This window comes from Corvus moneduloides, chromosome 1, assembly GCF_009650955.1.
Source record: "Corvus moneduloides isolate bCorMon1 chromosome 1, bCorMon1.pri, whole genome shotgun sequence".
In the NCBI taxonomy this organism is placed as follows: domain Eukaryota; kingdom Metazoa; phylum Chordata; class Aves; order Passeriformes; family Corvidae; genus Corvus; species Corvus moneduloides.
Genome location: NC_045476.1, coordinates 65,831,703 through 65,855,160, shown reverse-complemented (window position 1 = coordinate 65,855,160; position 23,458 = coordinate 65,831,703). Strand labels below are relative to the sequence as shown.

The 23,458-nt window shown below is 35.8% G+C and overlaps 1 protein-coding gene across 18 annotated transcripts in view; it reads right to left on the bottom strand.

Annotated features, from left to right (window-relative positions):
- CACNB2 (calcium voltage-gated channel auxiliary subunit beta 2) overlaps window positions 1-23,458 on the bottom strand; it is a 249,770-nt gene that overhangs the window by 16,982 nt on the left and 209,330 nt on the right. For 11 of the 18 annotated variants that reach the window (XM_032113859.1, XM_032113849.1, XM_032113827.1 and 8 more), the window contains 7 exons: window positions 21,098-21,234; window positions 19,229-19,305; window positions 15,109-15,242; window positions 11,599-11,679; window positions 11,259-11,317; window positions 8,120-8,229; window positions 2,008-2,016 (listed from right to left, as the gene is read on the bottom strand). In XM_032113859.1, coding sequence (XP_031969750.1) covers window positions 2,008-2,016; window positions 8,120-8,229; window positions 11,259-11,317; window positions 11,599-11,679; window positions 15,109-15,242; window positions 19,229-19,305; window positions 21,098-21,234 — 607 coding nt within the window. Of the gene's footprint in view, window positions 1-2,007; window positions 2,017-8,119; window positions 8,230-11,258; window positions 11,318-11,598; window positions 11,680-14,943; window positions 14,964-15,108; window positions 15,243-19,228; window positions 19,306-21,097; window positions 21,235-23,458 lie in introns of all 18 variants that reach the window. The other 7 variants (XM_032113718.1, XM_032113728.1, XM_032113779.1 and 4 more) reach the window with 3 other exon arrangements.

Here is a 23,458-nt window from a genome sequence, read left to right as displayed (position 1 = left end):
GGCAAAACACATGGATTCCAGTTCCTTCTCCAGGGAAAGTTTAATTATCATGCAAAGTGCGTAAGACTCAGCAGGACCAACCAACAGCCACCCTAAAGGCAATCACAGCCCTGTCATGGCGATCACAGCCCTGTCATGGCGATGGGAATGATGAGCCCTTGCCTCTCTTAGCAGAGAACAGAACTGAACCCAGACTTCTTTGCATTCTGGTTAAACAAAGCAAACCTTTAGTCTTGAATAAAGTGGGGTCACAAACACCAACTTTTAATCAGTTCCACCAGCCCAGGAGAAAGAAAAAAATTCAGCCTACAGTGTGAATAGTTTTAAGTGAAGCAAACTGTACTCTTAAACAAACAGCTAACTAGCTAAAAATATTTTATTCACCTATCCAAGTATCCTATTACACAGATATCCATAACCTTAAAAATTATTCTAACACATTGCTACATACTTTGTTTCTAGCATATGTTTTGTTTCAATGTAATTATCAATCACATATTTCTGTGCAGCATCATGAGAAAATACAAGGAGAGGTTGCTGAGAGTTATCTCTAATTTACAGAAATCAAGAATCTTTTTCCCCCATATACCCTTTAAAAACACTCAAGAAATTTCATTTAAATGCTTTGCCTATACTGTATCAAAACCTTATTTGCAAGTTAGAATATTGGAAAGTTAGTACCAAACTTCTAATACAGTACTACCTAAAGAATTCATTGGGGAAACTCTGACCTTAGATGTTAAGAAAATCAAGGCTGGCCCAGCAGGATAAAAGAGTATTTTGTGACATGTGAGACTGATAAATTATCACAGGTTCATGAACTTCACACTGCTCTTTCCCCATTTGTGGGCAAAAAGAAGTATATCTACACCCTCATGAAAACTCAAAAGCTCTTAAGCTGCTATTTTACTGCATTCTGGTTCAAGGCAGGTTCAGGTTTACCAGGTTAACATATTTAACACCTGAGAATGAGAGTTATGGACATTTGTCACACCTATCTTGAAGATAAAATTATAAAGCGACAATCAGGATTTTCTATAACACACTGAACACCTCTTTTATTTTCTTTGAACTATATTAGATCTCTGAGGCTTTGGGAAGGAAATACACTCTTGCTTAAGTCCAAATTTTGCGTTCCTGTTCCATGGCCTCTGTAAGTAATGAAGGATTTTTATGATGCCTAGCTAGCACTCTTTTAGGTTTATCCTTATTTATAAGGATAGCTTTTACTTGAAACTTATTATACTTGACACCACAACTGTCATTAAATTACTGGACATGGAGAATACATAGTAACATCATATTTGTATATAATATACAGTATGTGTATGTGTGTATATATATATATATAGATCAAGCAAAAAAATTGTTACCATAGTTTCAAGCATTCAATTGGCTTCTCACACAACTATCAAGGAAAAAGAAACCACAAGGCTGAAATTTGCACAGGTAATCCACTACTATTTCTTTGAGCATTTATGTTTCATTTTCAGAAGACAAAACTTTGGGGTATCAACCTAATGATGTGAATGGAAGATCTGTACACTTTTTAGAGACAGTCTTCCAAAGGTAGGTGCTCAATTGCACATGCAAACTGGGTGCATGTAATGCCTGACAGGTTACTGCATATGCACATGGAAAGCAAATAGATTCCCAGGCACGTGATGGCAATCGATTTACCATAAACACAGTGATACATTTTACATCCACGGTCACTCATCTGTGTTAGAACACGCAGATTAGGTGCACACATCTCAGAAATATACAATGGAATACCTAATCTGTAGCGTTTACTTGTCAATGTCAACTTTATTTTTAGAATTACTTGAAAATAAATAAGGAAAACCAGCAAGGTTTTCTAAAATAAAGACTTAGCAGCACAGGTACAAGATCAGCTTTTGTCTGTCAGTGAGCCAGATGCGAGAAACACACGGTGGTTCTGTGAGGTACAATAAAGCACTGAACACAAAACAGCAGGAAAAGTAATTTGCAAGCTTGTATACATACCTAAAACATCTGGAAAGGGAGAGCATTAATGAAGCAAAGAATGGAAAAAGCCAACACAATCAGGTTTTGTACAAAGCATACAGCATGAGGTAAGGTTATAACAAGCGTAACATACACAGAAAAAGGTTTGGGTTCTTTTGACAAAAAATGCAGCAAAAGCACTAAGCTGGTTCAGCAGTTTCTGCAAATGGCATGTGTCTATATAAAATTTAACTAAGCCAATTTGGGCTGATTTTCAGGTGAGTAAGACTTAACCACATACTGTACTTTCTTGGAGAAAAAATCTATTCAAAATTACAGATTTCTTCTAGGCTTTTAAAGAAATTAATCATTTGTCCTTTCCTTAAATTTAGTTCTAACATCTCACGTGTTAAAACATGTAACAATATTGACAAGCAAACATTCCTATTTACATCAAAATAAGCTTAATTAGAGAGGAATAAGACTGTATTATCCACCTAAATCTTTATGAGCCAGACACTATTTTAAAAAAGTTCTTGAGAACATTAATTTTATACTAGATATTCAGTGGCAGCATTGGTTTCCCATGAGTCAAATCCCAAGTCTATTTTTAACTGATTCCATTACAAAAGCAAACTGTCAGTCGATAGGTGTGTGTAGCATTAAAAGCTGATTGAGACTCCCTTATAATCCTGTAAATCAAGTTCCTCGTGGCAATTCCTATTTCTGATTATCACGTTGTTGGTGTACGTCTCTTTGAAATTAATTCTGGGTTATCTATTAAATCATTCCAAAGAATGGTGCTCACTTCACTGTTTTCTGTGCTATGCACAACACTGCAGACCTGTATTGGGTGATAAGGTAAGAGTTCTCAAAAAGACGTACATTTATTTCCCAGAAAAAAGTGTTTGGTATTAAATAGATCAAGCACAGTACCTTTGTACTACCTTAAGTAATTGATGAAACACTTATTAAAATAATAGTTAAAAACCAACAATATGTTTTCAGAAGTCTAAAAAATAGCCTTCTCTGCTGCAGTTACAACTGCTGCTCACAAATGTGATCATAAGTGAAGGGTTGATCAGTGGCCTGGCTGCATGAGGTACAACTGCACAAAGGTTGGTGAGTAAAGAAATAGCTTTCCATTGAATCTGGAAGGAGGGAGGGATTTGGATTAACATAAAGCAGTTTTGGGGAGCTATATTTGCTATATATATATTACATAGAAAACATATATCTATATATATTTGCAAAAAGGCATTTTTAAATTATACCAGATGTAGGAATAAACCACATAGGTCTCTGTCCACGTGCCAATGACTGTTCAAGTAGGAGAGACAAGAAAGCAACTCATCTCCCCACATCCCATAGCTCTGCAGCCAGGAGACGTATTCAGAGCAAACCAAAACAAACCAAAACAAACCCTGTTTTTCCTTAACAAGAACAAATTTTTATTGTGATAAACACGAGTTTTAAATACCTAGGTCAGAGCTAAGTCATTGTAGATAGTCTGGACAAAAAAAAGAGAACCAGAATATATTTAGTACTTGCTGAAATTCTGTGGTTTTTTTCTTTTTTTTCCCCCCCAGTGATCTGGGGAAAAAACCCTATTAATTTCATTTTATAGAAGGGAAAATGTAGGCAGACAAAAAATTCATTTTCCAGGACTCCTAGCAGACCTGCAGCAGATACTAGAAAAGAACGAATGTGATGTGAGTCCTGATTTAATGATGTATCTGTGAAACTTGTAATCATAGAGAATACTACTGGCTGCAAAGCTAATGCTGATAAAGTAGGAAATGCCACAATAACTCTCCTAAATCAAATCTTTTGCGATCTGTATTATAACAGAGCACATTCAGGAACATATAATAAAGTTGTTCCTTTAGGGCTGCTGTCTTGTTCAGTATGCAACTCCATACACTGTCAACTGATAAGAAGCCATTGAATCATTTACTTTCTCTTCATTTTCAAATATGTGTTTCACATCTCATTTAGAACACATGGCTCTAATCTTCCTCTGAAAACAGAATTAATAAAATATTTGTGGGCTATTTTGTGGAGCTTACTGTGGTGATATATGCAATAAAATGATTTTTCCCTTTGAAACATCCCAGTTAGGTGAAAAGCTGGAATTATTAGTATTTTCCAGAGAGAAAATTACAAAGAATCATCACAAGTTATGAATAATTCAGGGAGGGTTAATTTTCAGAAATGCAGTGTCTGATTCTTCAGAGTAATTACCACTAGAAATTACATTCAGAATAGAAATATGGAAGCCATCCTACAGGAAATCCTGATTCCTGGGGATTCTTTCTTCCAAAATGGAACATAACCTTGAAGCTTCTTTTACAAGTCAGTACTAAGACTCAGGACATTCCTGATGCTGCTCTGTACTGTCAGTACAGAATATAAGTACTGATCTGAGAGAAGGAAAAAATTCTTTGAGCTAGGCTGGAAATGAAAAGAATATCTCCCCAGTTAAATGTCTGCAAAGAGGAGAGCCTAAAATAAGAGGACTTCTGGGGAATGAGGATCCACAAGCCTGGTATTTTACAAGGTACCCAACAGGAGCTCCAGTAGTCCATAAAGGACTGCCTGATATCCATCCCCCTCTTCCAAGTCAGGGCATTATCATGCAACATGCCGATTTTGATGGCATACACTGTATAAGTTAATACAGGGAAATTAGGGAAGTAGTGATTCACTCAAAAATTCCAATTCCCCACACTATTTTACATATTTTTCAAGAATATTAAGGCAGAGGACTGGTGGAAAAGTAGTCTGTAAATATTTGACCAAAGACTGGATGACAGCAAACATAACCTAAAAATACTAAGAAGCTGCACCGTTAGCCTTCTTATTATCACTTCCTAACCTTTATTTTGCACTACTTGAATTTTAAACCAAATAATATACTTTTAACAGGGTATTTCGTTAACTTATAGCAAATTCATCACACAGACAGAAAAAAAATTCCGCTATATGGTGTGATATTGCCACTCACCTCTTCTACTTCAGCCAACTAAATACTCACAGCAGTGGTATGTTGTCATCTTCTTTGTGAACCACTGCTAGGAGAGGCCACCTACCAGCAGACTACAATGATGTTTTCTGATTCTGACTCTTATTTCTGCCTTGAGGTACATTGCAGGTAGGCAAGGGAACAGGCTGTAACATGCCTTGTACTTTTTTCTTTTGCCTTGCTCAATGGTTTTCCCACTGTCTTACAAAAGCAGTTACCTTTTCTGACTCCAGCTTATTTTATTTTATCTCAGTTTTTGTCCCAACACTGCTGCCACACCACTTCCCTCCCAGACTTCCTGTCTGATTTCTGTCCTCCTATGGTTTATCCCATGCCTAGAGCAGAGACCTGGAGGTGCTGTATCAGTGGGTTTGACTGTCCCAACTCCTTTTCCATAAGTCAAACCTTTTCCATAATGGATTTTCACTACTTTCCTTCCTGCCTTAGCTTGGCCAGCCACCTGTTCTTCCAGGTGAACTTCTTTAAAGTAAATGACTTTTGATTCCATTCTCCATGCTGCACAGCAAAGGAGGGATCGCAAATTGGAGGATGAGCATCTTTTTACCTCAGTTCTGCTTGGCTGCTCTGATTCAGTCTACTGGGAGCAGATTCTGCTCAGCATCATTGCTGGACCTAGCCAAGGAAAGCTGAGTCTTTAAGCAATTCAGATGCAAAGCTTGGCATGCGTTAATGGCAGATTCTACTAATTTGATCAAGATTTCTCGTTATTTTCATAAAATTGCCCAGAAACAAGTAACTGAAATTTTGTTCAGTTGACTACCAGATTTCAAAACCCTTCTAGATTACTAGAACAATGAAAGTATTACAGCTTCTGAAAGCAAAGCGTTTGAGAATATTTTAGCATATGTAAAATTAATTTTTGCCCTAACTTTATTGCTAGAATGACCCAGTTGCTCTGGTCAAAGATCTTCAAAGTTATTTTATAAATCAGTTAATTTTTAGAACAATTATTAGCAACTGAAAACCAGGTATGTAGCAGGAAATTATAGTTAATAACAGGCCCATTACAAAAACTAGAGAGAAACATCTACCTACCAATCCACATATTTGCATATATACATAATCACTGTCATCTTTTGGGTGTCTCAAACTGCAGTTCTGTCAGAACTTCCATTTTAAATACCTCCATCTAAAAAAGTACCTTGACACAAAGAAAAAATGTTGATGCTCTCAAGAGTATGGTTCTACATGAGATAAAGGTGTACAAGATTGGGCAGAATTTAATTTTTATTAATTTTTTTCCTGTATAGATTTTTGTGATAGAGTCTCACATATATGAGAATATTTTAGCATGAGGAATGAATTATATGCTTTTACTGCTGCATATATTTGTACACTATTGCAAAATTGCACAAGCTTTGCTGATGAGGCTGAAAACTTAATCATCGTGATTCTGTTTGTTCCATGACTGGTTGACCTCCATACTTATTACCAATTTTCAGTCCTATTCAAAATAAGTGACACTTTATCTTTTCATTAGATTATTAAACAGACTTTGGTGACAAGACTGAAATTCACACAGAAGAATATTCTCGTGTGTAAAGATATTAATTATGTTGTTATAGTACATTGCATTTTGATATTTCAAAACACTTTAAATAAGACACACTTGGAAGCTACAGACTACTTCCAAGAAAAAATTCACAGCCTCCATATAGCTGAAAGCAAAGGTTTTACAAAACAGATTTTCAAGAAAGGGAAGACAAAATTTTTAAGGCAGAGAAGCTTATGCTAAAAATGACTACTATATTAGGCAAACGTTAAATATTCAGTCAGTTCAGGTGTCAGAAATTTTTTTGTCGCAAAACTGATAAGAACTTATTTAATAGGATGAATGAAACTACTTTCTTGTTCCACAAAATTTACAATTTTTCAAGATACAATGCTGTGTTCAGGGGAAACCAAGCTCTCTCGAAGGCTGCTAAGAGGAATCTGCAGCTCTGTAAAGGCAGAAATACGAGTGGAGGATCCATCTGTGATGTAGCAAGTTCCTCCTTTTTTGGTATTTGATGGGGGACTTGCAGAGGATTTGTTATGGGACCCATATCTGTATCTCAGCCAAGTGCCCTTACACGAGTATGTAGACTCCTGGCACGATTCATCTTATAATCACAGAATAGTTTGGATTGGAAGGGACCTTAAAGATCATCTAGTTCCAACGCGCCCTGCCATGGGCAGGGAACCTTCCACGAGACCTCTTGGCTCTCTCCAGGTGGCTCTACACAGGGAATGCACCAGTGACAGCAGCAGAGTCTTGGATATAAAACATCTCACACTAGAGGAATGGCAAAGGCAGTCAGGAATTAAGGCTCCAAAATTATCACCTTTTCCTCCTAACTCTATGGACACCTTGGGATGGCAAGCTCCAGTGCAGCCACCTGTACTGTAGATGGTTACATTTAGTTACAACTTCCCAGCTAAGCTTATTTTTCTTTCTGAGTAATAAATGTTTAATTATTGATACAACTGGGCAAGCTTCAGTACTAAAAGACTCATGTAAGATGACAGACATGTAGGCTATGAATGCAGCTATACAGTTTTTAAAAACATCTCCCTTTTTGCATCCTTCCCTTTTTTGTACCAACCTTAGGATTAGTTTAAACTGACACAAAATTCACCAAATGTGTACTTCAGTAATATTTTTCAAGCTTCGTATCAGTTGCTATCGCTAACAGTAAACTTATAAAAATAATGCAAAATATCAGTAATATCCATGTAATTCCAAGAAACTGAAAAGAATCATTTCTATTTAGCCAGAAGAAAGGCACAAAATTGATTTCTGGGCATAGAACAGCGATAGGGGATACACATCATAAGGTCACCCCAAGACATTATGTTTTCAGATTTTATATGGATGGCTGCTTCTCCCCACTGAGGCAAACAGCAAAACACGAAAACTGAGCATAAGGAGAATAAACCAAAATCAGCACTATAGGAAGTTTACCTGATAGTGATTTTAAAATGATTTCTAGTGCCAGGATTTCTGGTTTATGGGAATTGTGATTTTCTCACAGCAGAGAGAAGGCTATTTTTAGCTTAGACATGTGAATGGAGAGTAGCATACTTCACAGGTAATTTGTAGATAGTATCATTACAGGTACTTACCTAGGCTTGATCTGGTGTTAGATCGCTCTATTATCGCATGCTTACTGGGATTGTTTAACACTGAGCGTTTGGCAAGCGAGATGTCTGCTGTGACTCGTGTAATTGATATACTGCAAAACAAACACAGCAAAACAGTGCTGAACGTTATTTATCTCTCAGGGATGTGGGGAGAATTCTCATTTAACACTAGAAGATGGCTAAGACTACAGGAAAATAAGTTCTCAGCAGCACAGTATGCTTCGCTCAATGTGAACAGAGAAAAAACTTTATCTAACTTAATACTGCTACAATAACTATTGATAAGACATCCTACACATGCCTAGGGAGAGGGCAGGCAGGAGGAGGTCAGGGATTGCTGCAGAAGATGGGACTTCCCTGGGGTCTCCAGGTCTGATGAGGATCTGACTTTACACCAGTACCCCCAGTATTAGCAAACTGCTTTCTCCTTTCCCTGACTTGAACAGTACTGAACGACAACCTGGCTTACTTTAGCCATATGTATAAGACATATAGGGCTATGCAGAATTAAATGGTAAGGGTAAGGCTTAGCAGGGAAATTAGTATAGATCTACAAGTACAAATCATGGGGTTTTTGTTTGTTTTGGCTTGGGGTTTTTTTTTTGGGTTTTTTATTGTTCAGTTTACTAACGTGTTTTTCTAACAGAGTGCAAGAGCTACCTATAATTTTCCAGGAAGATTATGCTAGCAATATGCTAGCCACCTAAAAAGGAGAACTGTAACTTGGAGAAGCACATCCTTGAAAAGTCTAGGTTGACTATCTGGCAGGTTCAGTTTTGTGTTTATGAGAATAGATGAGCCAAGAAAGAAGTGTTTACTTTCAGTTGTTCGCACTGACCTGCTACACAACCTTCTGCATATTCTTCTTCCTAGGAAGATAGTTTCTTTGGTTTGTTTTGCTTTACTGCGCCAAAATGCACCCTTAAGTTCCTTTTCAAACTCTCTGGTCTAATGAGGTTTAGAGGTCACATTTTTCCAGTGCTGAAAGTTAAATCAGAGTGATGATACTCCCTTGTTCTTCCTTGTAGGATTTTACTTGCAATTTAAAAGAGGAAATGGATTTGCTAAGAAGAGGGAGGGCTCCTCTCTAGCAAGCACTGTCAGATGCTGTTTGTTCATTTGAAATGTAATCCAATAGGCCATTTCCCACTGAACTCGACATGTGTATACACTTATCTAAAACCCTAAAAAATGTAACAGAGCCAGAAGTTAATATGAAAAAACAGAACAATGTGCACAATACTGATTAGTAATATAATTTTGGAAATCTAGGCATGATTTAACTTAAGCTAAAAACATCACCAAAGATTGTGATTTCTGGCACAGCTCCTCACAGATAATGCCATTTGTCTTAAAATTAAATCAAACGTGTATTGTGATACTTATTGGTTATCTTTATTTGCTAATGGAACGACTACAAACTTTTACAGCTTTTTGGTTTTTTGTGTTGATTTGGATTTTTTCCTGCCAGTCTTTCTTCCTACAGGCTATAGAAAAATTTTTGCCTTTATAAACGCAATTATGGTATATTGAACAACGCTAGATTTATCAGTCTCTTTATCTATGAAAAATGCTATTTTTCATTTTAAGACTTTTTACCATCTTTCTAAGGACATTTTAATGTCTTTGAGAAATGTCACATCAGGAAGACCAAGTCTGCTCTCAAAACAAAGGGTGTGTATGTTCATATTGTGAAACAATTGCAGTGAGAGCAGGGACAGCAGTGTGGCAGCTTAAAGCACTAGCATGAATCTGAGAACCTCCGGTGCGAATTTGTTCAAAACCTTAAGTAATGATTCAGATTGCTGCTGAAGTTTGCAATGCTTCAAATCTGCTACTATAGACATCAATTTTATTTGGAGTACTTGTGGATTCACCCTGCAACAGTTGGATCTACAACTGAAAATCTGATATGCTCTAAAATACTTAAAGACATAAAGATGGAGTAATTTTCATCTGCTTGCAACAACTGTTTTGTTAACTTCCAGTTCTGAAGGTGTGTATCTAGGGTTTGACAATCCTGACTAACAAAGAGAGACTACTGAAGTGGTTAGGTATTTACATCATTATTCAGACTGAGAAAATCCACCAGTTTAAACCACAGTGCCTGGTATTTTAAAAAAACTGAAGCTATTGACAAAAATCCTCAGGCTCCCTCTTGAAAGTTTTGGCAGCAACAGGACACACAGAATAGTGTTATGGATCTCTCCACTTCCAAACTAAATAGGACATTCCTTGAAGTTACAGATATTATAATAAGATCTTTTGGTTTTCTCAATTTTTCCTCCCAGTGTCAACCCACTGGGACATATTAATCTGGAGCTTGATCCAACACCAATATAATCATGTCTGGAGAATGCACCTGATGTCTCTGCTCCATGGGTCCATGATGCTGGAGTTACAGATCACGTCACTGCTTTTAAAGACAGACTATCATTTGAGATCTGTACCACAGTAATGCCTGAAGGCTCAAGTACAAATCCCACTGGACCTTGTCTAGCTTGCTGTAACCACTTGGATCAGAACCCAGCGAGTGCAGCCGGTCTGCTATCAAGGGTAACCATATTTCAGCAAGGTGGAGGACTGCCCTACCCCTTCATCCCAGTCCTTTTGAAACTTCTCACTGCAGAGCCCAGAACTACTGTCAAACCAAGATCCTATCTTGAGGGATCAAAAGGTCAACAATCCCATAGACCAGATAGTCTGAATCTCATATCACTCTTTCCAAGATGGATGCCAAGTAAGGAATTAGAGCTGAGGAGGAACCGTGGCTCTTGTCAGTTTGCTCAAAACCTGGGAAGTGTTGATATCATTTGAAAAATACTTAAAATAACTTTTTAATCTGTAGATAAATATCTAGCAATTTGGAGTGTGAATGTCACAGTCATCAAGAAGAAGACATCCTTTTTTCCACTCTCACCAAATATATGCCCCAGAACACTTCCCACTGCAACACAGCCTCTGCATGCTCTGTCAAGGAAACTTCCAATCCACACTAAAATCCACTGATCAAGGAATTAGCTGTCATTCCTAATTTTGTCCAATCTTATTATTTCTTAAAAACCTGGTAGTGCCCAACCGGAACCTGAACTGAAGTATATTTGCATTGCAAAGTACTTACCGCCCTTCGAATCTATGTTTTAAAAAATCAAATAATGCTTTTTGCATCATATCTGTTACCTAGAAGGAAAAAACCAACAAATTAATAATCACATAGGAAATTCATAACACTTGATGCTAATAATATTATATAATAAAGCTGACAGTAAATCTTATATCTGAACAATGAGATTGGAATGCAATTTATTCCTAATCTCAATTCTGACATGAAGTAAAATACAAATAAACAGCTATTCAGTAGGAGTAAAAACTGTCTGATGTTTGCCTATGTTATCCATTATCAACTACAAATGAAGCACAGAATTTTGGCAAAAATGAAACCATTCACAACAATCAATTACCTCATATCCCTTCAGAGAAGGCCCCACTAAAACTACTGGTCGCATAGAAGGCACTACATCATAGGGAGGGATGTGCTCTGTCTGCAAAACAGAAAAAGTTTTCAGCATAACAGCACATAGAGAAAGTGTTAATCACTCTTTACAGTATTAGGAACTCTGAATTTCCAGTGATGTCACAGGAATCTTGGATTCATTAACTTTTCCCTAAAACTGGTAGCACAAGATAAGGACATAAGAGGTTCAGGGATTTCTTTTGAAAAAAACTTTTCTTTGACTTTAGGTTTTCCTACTGTTTTCATATTTACTCTGGATAGTTAAAAACTCTTATTCTGGGTCATGCACATGTCCCACTCCATTAATTCCTAACTGCTAAATTGAAAAGGTTATTTCCAACAACTAATGAATTGAAATGGCTAATTCTAGAGCTGTGGCATTTGTTTTCAACAGAAATTCTATATAGGATATTATGAAAGAGAAAAATAAAAGGGCATGTGAAAGCATAACTTGTCTTTTTTGATAATGTTCAGATCTGCCCACTGCTTGAAAAAATACTGTGACATCACTGCAAATTCCCATGGCAGCAGTCAGTCTCACTTCCAGATTTGCACCCACAGTTCAATCACAAATTAAATCAAAATAATGACTGATCAAGTTAGTATTTCTAGAAAATTATCATAAGCAGAGCTTGGGATAGCATTTCTTCCACTTTGGGAAGTTCTTGTCACCACCCGAGAATGGATTCTGGTAGTACCATATTTACCAGAATACTAACTGATGTATCATGCACAATTTCTAAAAAAGTGTTTTAACATACAAAGATAAAAAGATTGTCTCCTTCCAAAGATTGCAAAAATTTTATATTGTTATCACAATACAATATAAAAAAATTAAACTGTTGGGTTTGGGGTTTTTTTTCTTTAATAAGTGGCCATTCAATATATATCACCAAGAATGGGGTCTTATCAGAAAGATTTTTTGTTCATAAGGGAGGTTTTGGTTTATCTGTGTCTTGGGAAAAAATGATTGAAACCCAAACCCAGGAATCTGTGGGTGAGATGGAAAAAGAAATGCCAGACTTATTTTTCAAATGCGTACATAGTACAAATACATCAGTCAAGATCACAGAATACAGACATTGTTCATTGTTCCAGAACTCAATGTATCCCAAGGTGTTTTGCAATAAATTAAAATAAGTATATACATTCCAAAACATAAACCCACAAAGACAGACATTAATACAGTGACAGCACACAATGCTACACAAGCAGCAGTCTAAAGCAGTCTAAAACACAGAAAACATTTTAGTGAATGTCCTTCAATGTAATTTATTTTATTTTTTGTTACCTGTATTTTCACGAGATAATTAATAACATGAGAATGAATACCAGTGCCCAAGGCATCATAAGCACGTGAAATGAATTTATTGTACACAGTGCAGAATCTGACTCAGCACGTTCCAAAGCAACCCCCTGCAATTAAGCTGGGCCTGTATCCAAAAGCAGTCCTCCACTGTTCTTGCTAACATTTTTAGTAATCTGATAATCGTATTAGAGATAGATTCGAGGAAAAATTCGTTACAGTTGTGCAAATGCTTTTAGCATGAGTACCCTGATGCAACAGATCTTTGTCTTAATGTGGCTGACTTAACCAAAGGCATTCATGCTAGAAGTTAACCAGCTATTTGACAATCAGGGCAAGCACAGAAATTACCTTATTTGATGGAATATGGGGTATTTTTAAAATCTGTTCTGTTAAAATGGGCATTTTTTTTCTCTAGTCTTTACAGCTTGAAATAATGAAGCTGTCAGCAGAAAATTGAGTAAAAGTTATCTAATGGAAGCATTAAAGTTCTTTAATTTAGCAATAGAGAATCTAGTAATTTCTAAGAGACTGGCACTGAACTATACAGCTTTCATTGCAGATTCACGTTCAAATATAACTCAGAATAAAAACTAGCAGTTTTGACCATATGGCTTTTACTCAATGGTTTTACTGCATAGATTACTTTGGGATGGCCATCCAGTACTTACTGTAAATGTCAGTATTATGAACCACCCTAACACTAGTAATGATTCTGATATGGAAGAAAAGAGATACCACAGAGTGGAAAAAAGACGTGGGACTAACCATCATCCAGATCTATGGTGGTTCATCTAGAAGCTGCACCTTTGAAAGATGCTTATGCAGACAGCATCCAATACACGTCAACATGTATTATTCTTCCTTATAATTTTTATCCAATTAAAAATATGATTAAGTAAGAAATTACTCAGAAGCAAGAACCTGCTGTTGATTTCCACACCAGGCTTAACAGACCAAACTGAAGCCAACAGTAGTGACTTTGGAAACTAGAAGGATTCAATACTACTTAAAAGAGTTCAAGAAAAGAGAGACAGAAACAAAGATCTATTTATTAAACACGAGAGCATCCACAGCAGCGACAGCAATGTCACTTGGCACTGTTTAAGCACTATAACAGTCTGTAATAACATTTATTACCTGCAGATTTAAGTGAGTGGTTAAAACCAAATGATTGAGAGTTATAAAGACTAAAGATTTTAAAACAAAAAAATCAAAATGTGATATTTCACTGCATAGTTTGGCTGCTACCTAATGTCTTGCTAACTTATTCCAGCAAAGGTCCTAGAAACATATTGCAGCTTTTTGCAACAGGATGCCAATTACATAATTCTGTAGTTATCTGGGTTATCTATGGAGAGACATTGGCTCCCCTGGGAACCAGCAGTACCATTTCCAATAGCTGAGATCCTAAAAAAGTCTCACTGATGGATCGCAAGAACATTTGGCTGATAATTTATACATGACAACAGGAAAAACTTGAAGTAAACTGTCAAAACAAGTCTGAGGTTTTCCATTGGTCTTGTGCACTTGCAGACTTTGTACCTAGTGAATTAGAAGCTTAAGTACAGATTAAATAAAAAATACAACAATTTTGACAATTTGTTTCCTAAGTCCAAACTATCTGATAGATTCCAGTAATGATTTCAATAGACTGAGTAATAAAGAAAAAAGCCAAAAAACTTGAGAAAGATATAGAAGGAATAAACATGCACTAGAGAGGTGCATTATGTTTGCCAGAAATAATTTTCTCAAACATTCAGAAGGCCTTTTAAGTGTGTCCTATTATTCCATCAAAAAGGATAAGTACGTAGCAGAGCTTCACAGACACACTGAACTTTTTCCTGTTTTCCTGTAATGAATCCACTAACAGCTCAACACATCTCGTCATCCTTAATTCTAGAATAGCTGCATTGTTAATCTGGACTCATAATGCTAATGATGCCAGTGGCAGGATAAACACAGGCAATGTCGATATAAACTTACCGATTTCTGCTTCTGCTTAGCTACAGCAGCATGGAAAAGAAACAAAGAACAACAAAGCATGCATGTTATTGGCTGGTCAAAGGACGCAGACAGTTAACAGGACTAGAAATGCGACGCAGTGCAGGTGAGCAGGTGGACAGATGGGAGCTTGGAAGTCGGTGTTACCTTCTTAAAGAAGGGCATTCTTTTCTCTTTGGAGTGGGGTGATGTTACACTGTTTGCACTGGGTTTGGGGGAGCGATGGTTTGCTGGAATATCATTTTCTTCTGCATCTAAGCCAGTGGCATCTATGTCTATAGCTATATACAGACAAACAATTCAGAATTATCAGATGACAGGGAAAGTAAAGATAGGTTAAAAAGGAAATTACAGGTAAAGAGAAATAAAACTGTCCAGAATAATAAATAAATAAATAAATAAAAATTAAAAGTCAACCATGAGAAAAAACCACAGTAAATCAAAGGGAAAAATTTAAAGGTGCAGTACATTAGGATTAGAAGACAGAAGGCAATCTGTAACAGCTACTGTAACATTTACAAAACAGACCAATGGCCAAGTTTGTTCTTGTTACGCCAGCGTAGATCCAAAGTATTCACTGGAATAGATAAGACTTCCACCAATATAAACAACAGAACTTGGTCAAGAACATTTGCATTATTTTATAGCAATGAACACACATAATTTTATAGCAATGAACATGAAAATGGGTATCACCAAATGAAATATGAAATGTTACTACTGTGTCTATGGAAAATGAAGAAATGGAAGAAAAATCACTTTTGAAGACAAAATCAGCCAGATATTGGTACAATGATATCTCCATTTATCTCAGGATGGACTAAAATTGGCATTTTTAATTCCTTTACATAAAAATGCATTGTACTCATAAGATACATTTATTAGGAATAATAAACACAGATCTACTAATAGTGAAAACTAAAAAGAATGGATAGCAGAAGAAAAGAAATTTATCCCAGCTTGGCTCAGACATGGAACCTATGTAAAGAGCGAGGACGTAGGCAGCGTAAAATGGAAGTGAATACAACAAACCATTGCTGTTCAATCTCTACCCTGAAAGAATATATAACAAACAATGCTTATACCATACCCTTGAATTATTTACCCTTTTTAGCAAGTAACAACAGTTTCAACAAGAATCCTCACAGACTCAGTAATAAATACACTTTCAAAATGCAAAGCCATATTATCCTGAATGCTGAGTACAACAGATACCTGCTAAATACATCTAAAACAAAACAAAACCAAACAAAACCTCTCTTGTTTCCAACAATCAATCCTGATCTTAAGTAGTGATTTAAATTTTTCTTCAGAAAGCAAGCAGATGCACAAAAGTGAACCACAAACGTGTACAGCATCACCCTGGTGTGAGAAGATCTTACCCACCTCTCCACTCCCTCTGGTAACACACGCTTATCTTGCTGTGCCATTATGCCAAACTGAGCCTAACCCTAAACAGATCTGTAAGCAGAATCGTTTGCATTGACTTTATCCAAACCCTTAATTAATCACTGCAAACTATTATGAAACCATCTTAGTGACCTGATTTCATCTGCTTCATGAGTGGGACATCAGCTAATACAGTGGCATGTGCTATTAAATTATGTAACAAATAAATATTTCTGTCAAGCCTACGTGCAGCTAGTGATTTAAGAGACACTTGGGGCAGTGATCTCTTTTGTTTGCATAAAGTACCTTCTCCCATTTGAATTATCCACAGATCTAATGCCTTGATGCCTGGCATTCCCTGAGTTACTGTGCCTTTGTGCCTGCCCTTCCCAGGAAAAACTCAGTGAGTAGATCCCCATCCTGTTTCTATAATCCTGCTCCTAAAAACAGCCACAGAAATCATGTAACATTTTCTTCTAGCAACACTCTTCCTTCATCCTCTTCATAAGTATAAAAAGAACATATTATCTTTTCTTGAATACAGGCCAGCACAGATGCTGTAAATCACTCATAATAAGACACATTAAAAACTCCTTCGGTTCTATGTTCAACCAAAATTGTCAGTAAAAAATCAGGTACCTTAAGCTTTTCCTGTAAGAAAGAAATGCAGAACTTGATCAGCTAGATACCAATATCTCCTTTTTCATTCTCAGTCTTCACACTATGTAACATCTCCTGTTCTTTTACTGTAAACTATCTTTAGTTCATTGAGTTTTTTTCAGTCATTTTCACCATTATTCTTATGCTGTTTGATGGCCCATAAGGACTGTATGGATTGTTTACTATATCAATATTGATTATTTAAATGGATATGAGCCTCCCTTTCATTTGTTTTTCACTGGTTCTTCATCTTATTTTTGGGTTTGTTCTGGTTTGGTTTTTCTGTGGCACTATTTTATATTGAAAAAGCCCATCCCTGACTCGAAGTAAAAAAATGAAACTAACTTATTCAGTTAATATTCTTCAACTTATTAAATAATTGATGTAATTGATTAAACTTTCAAAAAGAGAAGGTGTAGGAATAATAATTGAATTGCGCTTCAAAGTCACTTGAATTCTTGTTTTAGTCACAAACTATGCCTCTTCTTCCATCCTCTTCAGGCCCCAGATTTTCTACAAAGAATTTGACCGGCGCTGAGCCAATGGCTGGTGGGGGAGGAGCTGCTGAAATCTGCCTTCTATTAGAGGATACGTTCATTTGGGACATTTCCTCCAAATTTCTCTCAAACCAGGACAGCCTCTTTCACCTTTCTTCAGGTGTGTTAAGATAAGCAAAAAATTATTGTAGACTCAAAATCCGGCGATCACAGAAAAAGCTAATATGAACTATTCATACATATTTTCCAAATCTTCACTGTAACTGAATAAACTTTAACAGACTTCCTTCTTTCTCCAGAAATCCATATTTCTTGAAAACCACTGTCTGAAGAAACGATTCAATGCAATGAATATTACAGGATGGGTAGCAGTCAGTCTGCTGGTAATCTAGGTGTTATCTGTGCTCTTAACTCTAAATTCTGAGCAACATTCTGGAAATTTATGTACTGATCTTCAAGTGGTTTTTTTGACAGCAAATAATATTACAGCATTTCATATGCTTTAACTATAAAATTGCAACATAGTTCCATGGACAATTTTAGTACAAAAATGCAGTTGTTGAAAAAGTTGACCATAACAGCAAATGTGTCAGTGTAAAGCCATCATAAAACAAAAGATTAAGATGTGTTCTACACACCTGTGATGGGCATCTATTGTATTTTCAAACTAAAAGAGAACTTAAGTGAAACTGAGGTGCAATTTTAATAAACAAAATGCAATTGTAATAAAGTTGGTAGTTAGTAACAATCCATGGTTTCACAAGACAGAGATATATTTCAATTAACTGAACCAAATGAAGCCACTACCATAACATGATTTAATTTCTCTGTCTCCCTTTTAAATGACCGAGTAAATACTTCAAAATCTTGAGGGTCATTTTAAGACGCCTGCTCTGTAGGCCAGACTCCATATAAATGAGTATGATTGGAAAATACATGTCTTTGCCCTAGAATACAAGAAACTACCAACACTCATTAATATTTTCTGCTTTCAGGTATTCAAAATGTATATGAGAAGATGAAACATCCAGCAACACAGCAGCTGAATTCAGTAGAAATTTTTTTTTGTGATCTTCTGCTATGCTTTTTGTATGGTGCTAATGCCAGCATCCTCCACCAACTTGCCATGTATTTGCTTCATACCACTTGAATCCAACCTAACTAAAGTTAAATCTATATGTTGATGCTCTAAGTACAAAATAGTATTTGTGAAAAGTTTGTACAAGGCAAAAAATATCCAGTATCCTAGAATTATGTGAAGCACATCCTCATGATCAGAATCGTGAAACTAAATGTCCCTGATGTTTTAAAATAATGCCTTTCTTGATGCTACTGCAGAAACCTCTCAGGAACTTTTATTTTTATTGCTGCTTTTTCTCCTGTACCAGAAGGCATTTACTGTTCAATAGGAGTGCTCAGACCAGACCAAACCTTCCACTACCTACTGTAATGTAGTCTCACAGATCTGTTCTATCTTTGCTACAAAGCTCCGTGGTAAAAGCAAAGAGGGAATTATGTGCATTAACAGCCCTATCATTGCCTGAACTTGCTTGCATCTACTCCATTATTTCAAACCTATCCAAATCAGCCTTATCTGGTAACACAACACTCAGGTTTTACCTATGAAGAATGGGGAATAAGACGAATAGGTCTAAAGGTATGTGAATTTTAACAGATTAGGTTGATGAATCTCTTTACCGAAGGGTTCACAACCTACTCACCAGATGATGGAGGCGTCGATTTTCTGGAACTAGGAACGATGTCACCCAAACTGGATGAAGAGTTTCCTCCTGATTTACTGCAGTAAAGTAATAAATTAGTCTGAAGTTCTGTAGCTTTCTCAAATTTTTTTCTAGTTTATTTATTATCTGCCTTCTAAATGAGGTGCTAGCTGTAAGACAAACAGTATTTCTGGCAGTGGTATAAAATATAAATCTCACACAAAATATGTGTATATTTTGAGACCTGAGGAACTGCAAACATCGATCATACTCCCTGTGCTGCTGTGCAATTCATTCTGCTGCTCTCACTTCCTCATGATCTTAATGCAATTCAGTCATTAATATGGCTACTGGTATATAATGATTAGTATTACTACTCATTTCTAAGACTTTTTCTTAAGCCACCAAACATATCTGTCTCCTTTAAATGAAGAGTTATTGACAAATCCCTAATGAAGATGAGACTCTGTTTTTCTATCATCTTTTCAATTTAATTAACGTACAAATTCTTCTGCTTTCTCAATACAATATAGCACTTAAGAAAAAAAGTCTCTCAAACAAAGGTAAAGCAGTCTAAGGTTTTGTCAAGTTCTGCTTTGTGAAAACCTATCCAAGTCATGAAAATGAAACAACAGTTCTAGTCTTTTTATTTCAGTTACCATAATAAGAAAAGCTCTGAAAAGAATGTAAGAAAGGTTATTTCACTCTTCAAATCATTCACGTGATAGTAGTAGTTTCCACTTTCTCTATCTTAAAATACGAATAAGCACTAAGTTAATGCATTTGTGGTGTAGGACAATGTTATCTTCAGTGAGAATTTCTGGAGAATGGAAGCCTCTACTATTTGGAAAGGAACCGAATCACTGGGACAGATCTGGCTGTGCCGAAAGTGTCACTAGAGGAATAACGACCAGATCCTTCTGCTGAGGACACCATGCTCATGGGAAAGGCATTTCACACAGCTGAGCACTGCACAATCACAGTGTCCAACTCTAGGCATGCTCTACAAACACTGTTGCCCTTCCTATTGAGATAGGAAAACATTTCCTGCTTCCCAAATGGTTCCTAGCTCAATTCCTGGTCCATCCCACTCACTCTGGGGATATTTGTTTCCTTTATACTCAAAGGGAAACAAGTGACATTTGCTTCCACATGTGTTACTAGAAAACTACTTTATTAAGAATTCTACAGTAAAGGTGACATTATTCTATCTTGTAGTATTGTTCAGAATATCTAGAAACAATCATTTTTCTTATGCAATGATGGCTGCAGTCAGAGATAACAAATGACATGAAACTTCCATCATAAAATGTAGTGTTCTTAAGAGCTGTATTTGTAGGCAATGATTTGACAAGACCATTTTTTCCCTATGAGCTAACTAACAGGCACTAGTTCTGGCTTACGAATAAATTCATCTTAACATTCTGTAATTTCTAAAATGAGCTTTAAACGTGTTTAGAAATAGCTAGATCATCAAAACAAGTAAAAAATGCTACAGAATTTAGATAAACTAATTTTAAGTCAAAATATTTACTAACACATAATAAATGTACTTACTGCAACGTATATTAGCATATATTTTAGGGAAAAAAAAGGAAATAATTTCAATTGTAGGCCACCACAGATCACCAATCCAAATATCTTTTTCTCTCAAATAGCAATGAAAAAAATTAGCTTATTAATTAACAAGATAATAAATAAAACAATGTTATATATAATATAAAATATAATTAATTATATAGTAATTTCTTAATTGATTAAAAACATTTGTAGCTGACATTACGATAATTAAGCATACACATGAGTGATACACAGCATCAATTTCCAAGTTGTGTCATGTTGCTATTTTTAAAGATTTCTTATTATTACCTGGAGTAGAATTTTCCTTGTTTTGCCTTTTGTTCATGCTGCAGCCTCATGTTTTCTAGTTTGACTGGGCTTGGTATGAATCCTATTTCACAGCCTTCTTTTACCAATCGTCCTATCCACCAGTCATTATTAAATTTCTACAGATTAAACAAAAAAAAGAAAAAGGTAACATACTAAGAAATTACTGGATCTGGGATAACTTTGTTATTAGTTTTAATTTGCAGCTATGCTATTTTTTGTAATTCTTCCCTGCAGTTAATGACTGTCCTACATTATTATGGCAATGAAGAATTGTGGTAATATACAGAAATACATTAAAATAATTATTCCTTTCAAATTATTAAAATCCACAGTGCTTAAGCAGAAACCTTCCTTCGCAGACTTCATGTTTCTCCCTGGTTTTTATTTCTACCCATTTCACCATCTTTATTTCTTCTTCCTTCACAATCTTCTCCCCTCATACATGAGAGCTGCTTTTGTTCTCCCTCCACGGTTCTCCTTGGTGGACACCAGAGACTTAGGATCTACTCTCACCTAGTGCTACAATTTTTATGGAACTGTAATAATCTATTTTTCTAATTCCATTTCATTCAGTTCTCTGTTTAATTAAAAAAAACTACTTCTCAAATTCCCCAACTTCTCACTAAAATCTTCTGAAATATGACTGAATTCTGCTGCTTATATATACTCTGCTGCAGATAGCTCACATGATCTGCATTTTAAACTTACTATGATAGATCCATAAGAAAAAGATACCTTTGGATAACTAAAAAATCCTAACAATTACACAAGTCCACCATATAGTCCAATTAACTGAATTTCATCTTTATTAAATATGAGATATTGACTACTCTAATTCAATACCTTTATTCATACACACCCCTCCACCACGCATGGGGGAGGCAGTTTGTTTTGCAGAGGCCTATACAGCAGAACTATTTGCTTTTTCCATTCTTATTTATTCACCATTTTTGAATAAGAATAGGTCACTTGTGGATGGCCTCACATGCAATACTTTCAGCATTCCATGGGAATAACTACCATTAAATATTAATTTGGAATATTTATGAAACTGTAACAAAACACTGGAATGTGGAGAGAAGTTGCCTTCTTGAATCTGAAGCCATTAATGTAGATACTGTAGTGCATATTTAATTATATAATAAGTAGCTTTAACAAGTGTACAGTTAGGAATAAAGCATGTAAAATGTGTGGGCTCCCATAAAAAAAATAGTTTTATTATCATTGGTGGATCACTGATACACATCTAAATTGCAGTATTATCTTTCACTTTGGCAACTACAGAAATCTTGTGATGCCTGAGACCAACTGTCAGACATTCAGCTAACAAAAAATAATGATTAAAATAAAAGCACTTTTAAGCTCATAAAACATAAGGAGATCTATAATATTCATTCAATGGGATGCCTTTATGAGTAAGAATACCAGCATTTAATAGGGAGCTAATCTGAAATAGCAGTTTCTCAAAGCTGTATTAGACTGAAATGTATTATTAAAATTATAACCTTTCATTACAAAAGGCTAACTAAATCATTAGCTTGGTAAAAGGGAGCCATAGATAATTAAAAACCACCATTAAATTAAAATCTGAACAGTCACTATTTTTGTCCTACAGCACAACAGATTACTAGGCAAAATATAAATTTTATTAGAAGGAATAGAAATCTGAAATCTATAGGAATTTCTTCTTCATAAAGAAATATAAGCATGCAGAATTCACTTCTGGAAAGTCTCAAAGATAAATGCTGTGTCAGTATATGAAGAGTATTAGATACTTTTTAAATTTAACAATACCACACATAATACTTTCTAATTTTATATTTTTTTGGAAATCTTGGTAGAGAGGTGTCCTGCTCTGAAGGTGCTGGCTGAAGTGAGTGATTCTCTATAATTCACCTGTGCTTGGAGTGCCAAGGGAAACACAGAAATTAATTAAACAAGAGCAAACTTATGACCATGCATTAAAGCCTCAAAAGATTCATAAGTTACTATGATGCAGCAGTTTCTTCATGCAGGAAGGAATCCTTCATCCTTTTGTGTACTGAATTTTAATGAATGTGACCTAATAATGGAGATAAATTTCCCTTATACTCGATCACTGCAGTACTTTTCACCGTTGTCCATGTACATTTGGAACTGAAGTTTTTCTTGTTTGAGCCCTCTCAGCAGTACAAATTGGTAAACAGCCCTTGCAGACAAGAAGAGGACAACATTGGTCCAGTATGGCATCATTATGCAGGCAAAAGCTACTGGTGATTAACTTAGGTTTCTTCATTTCTAGGGACAAGTTAGGTATAAAATATAGAAGCAACACTGCTTTTTATAGTCTAATATGGTTTT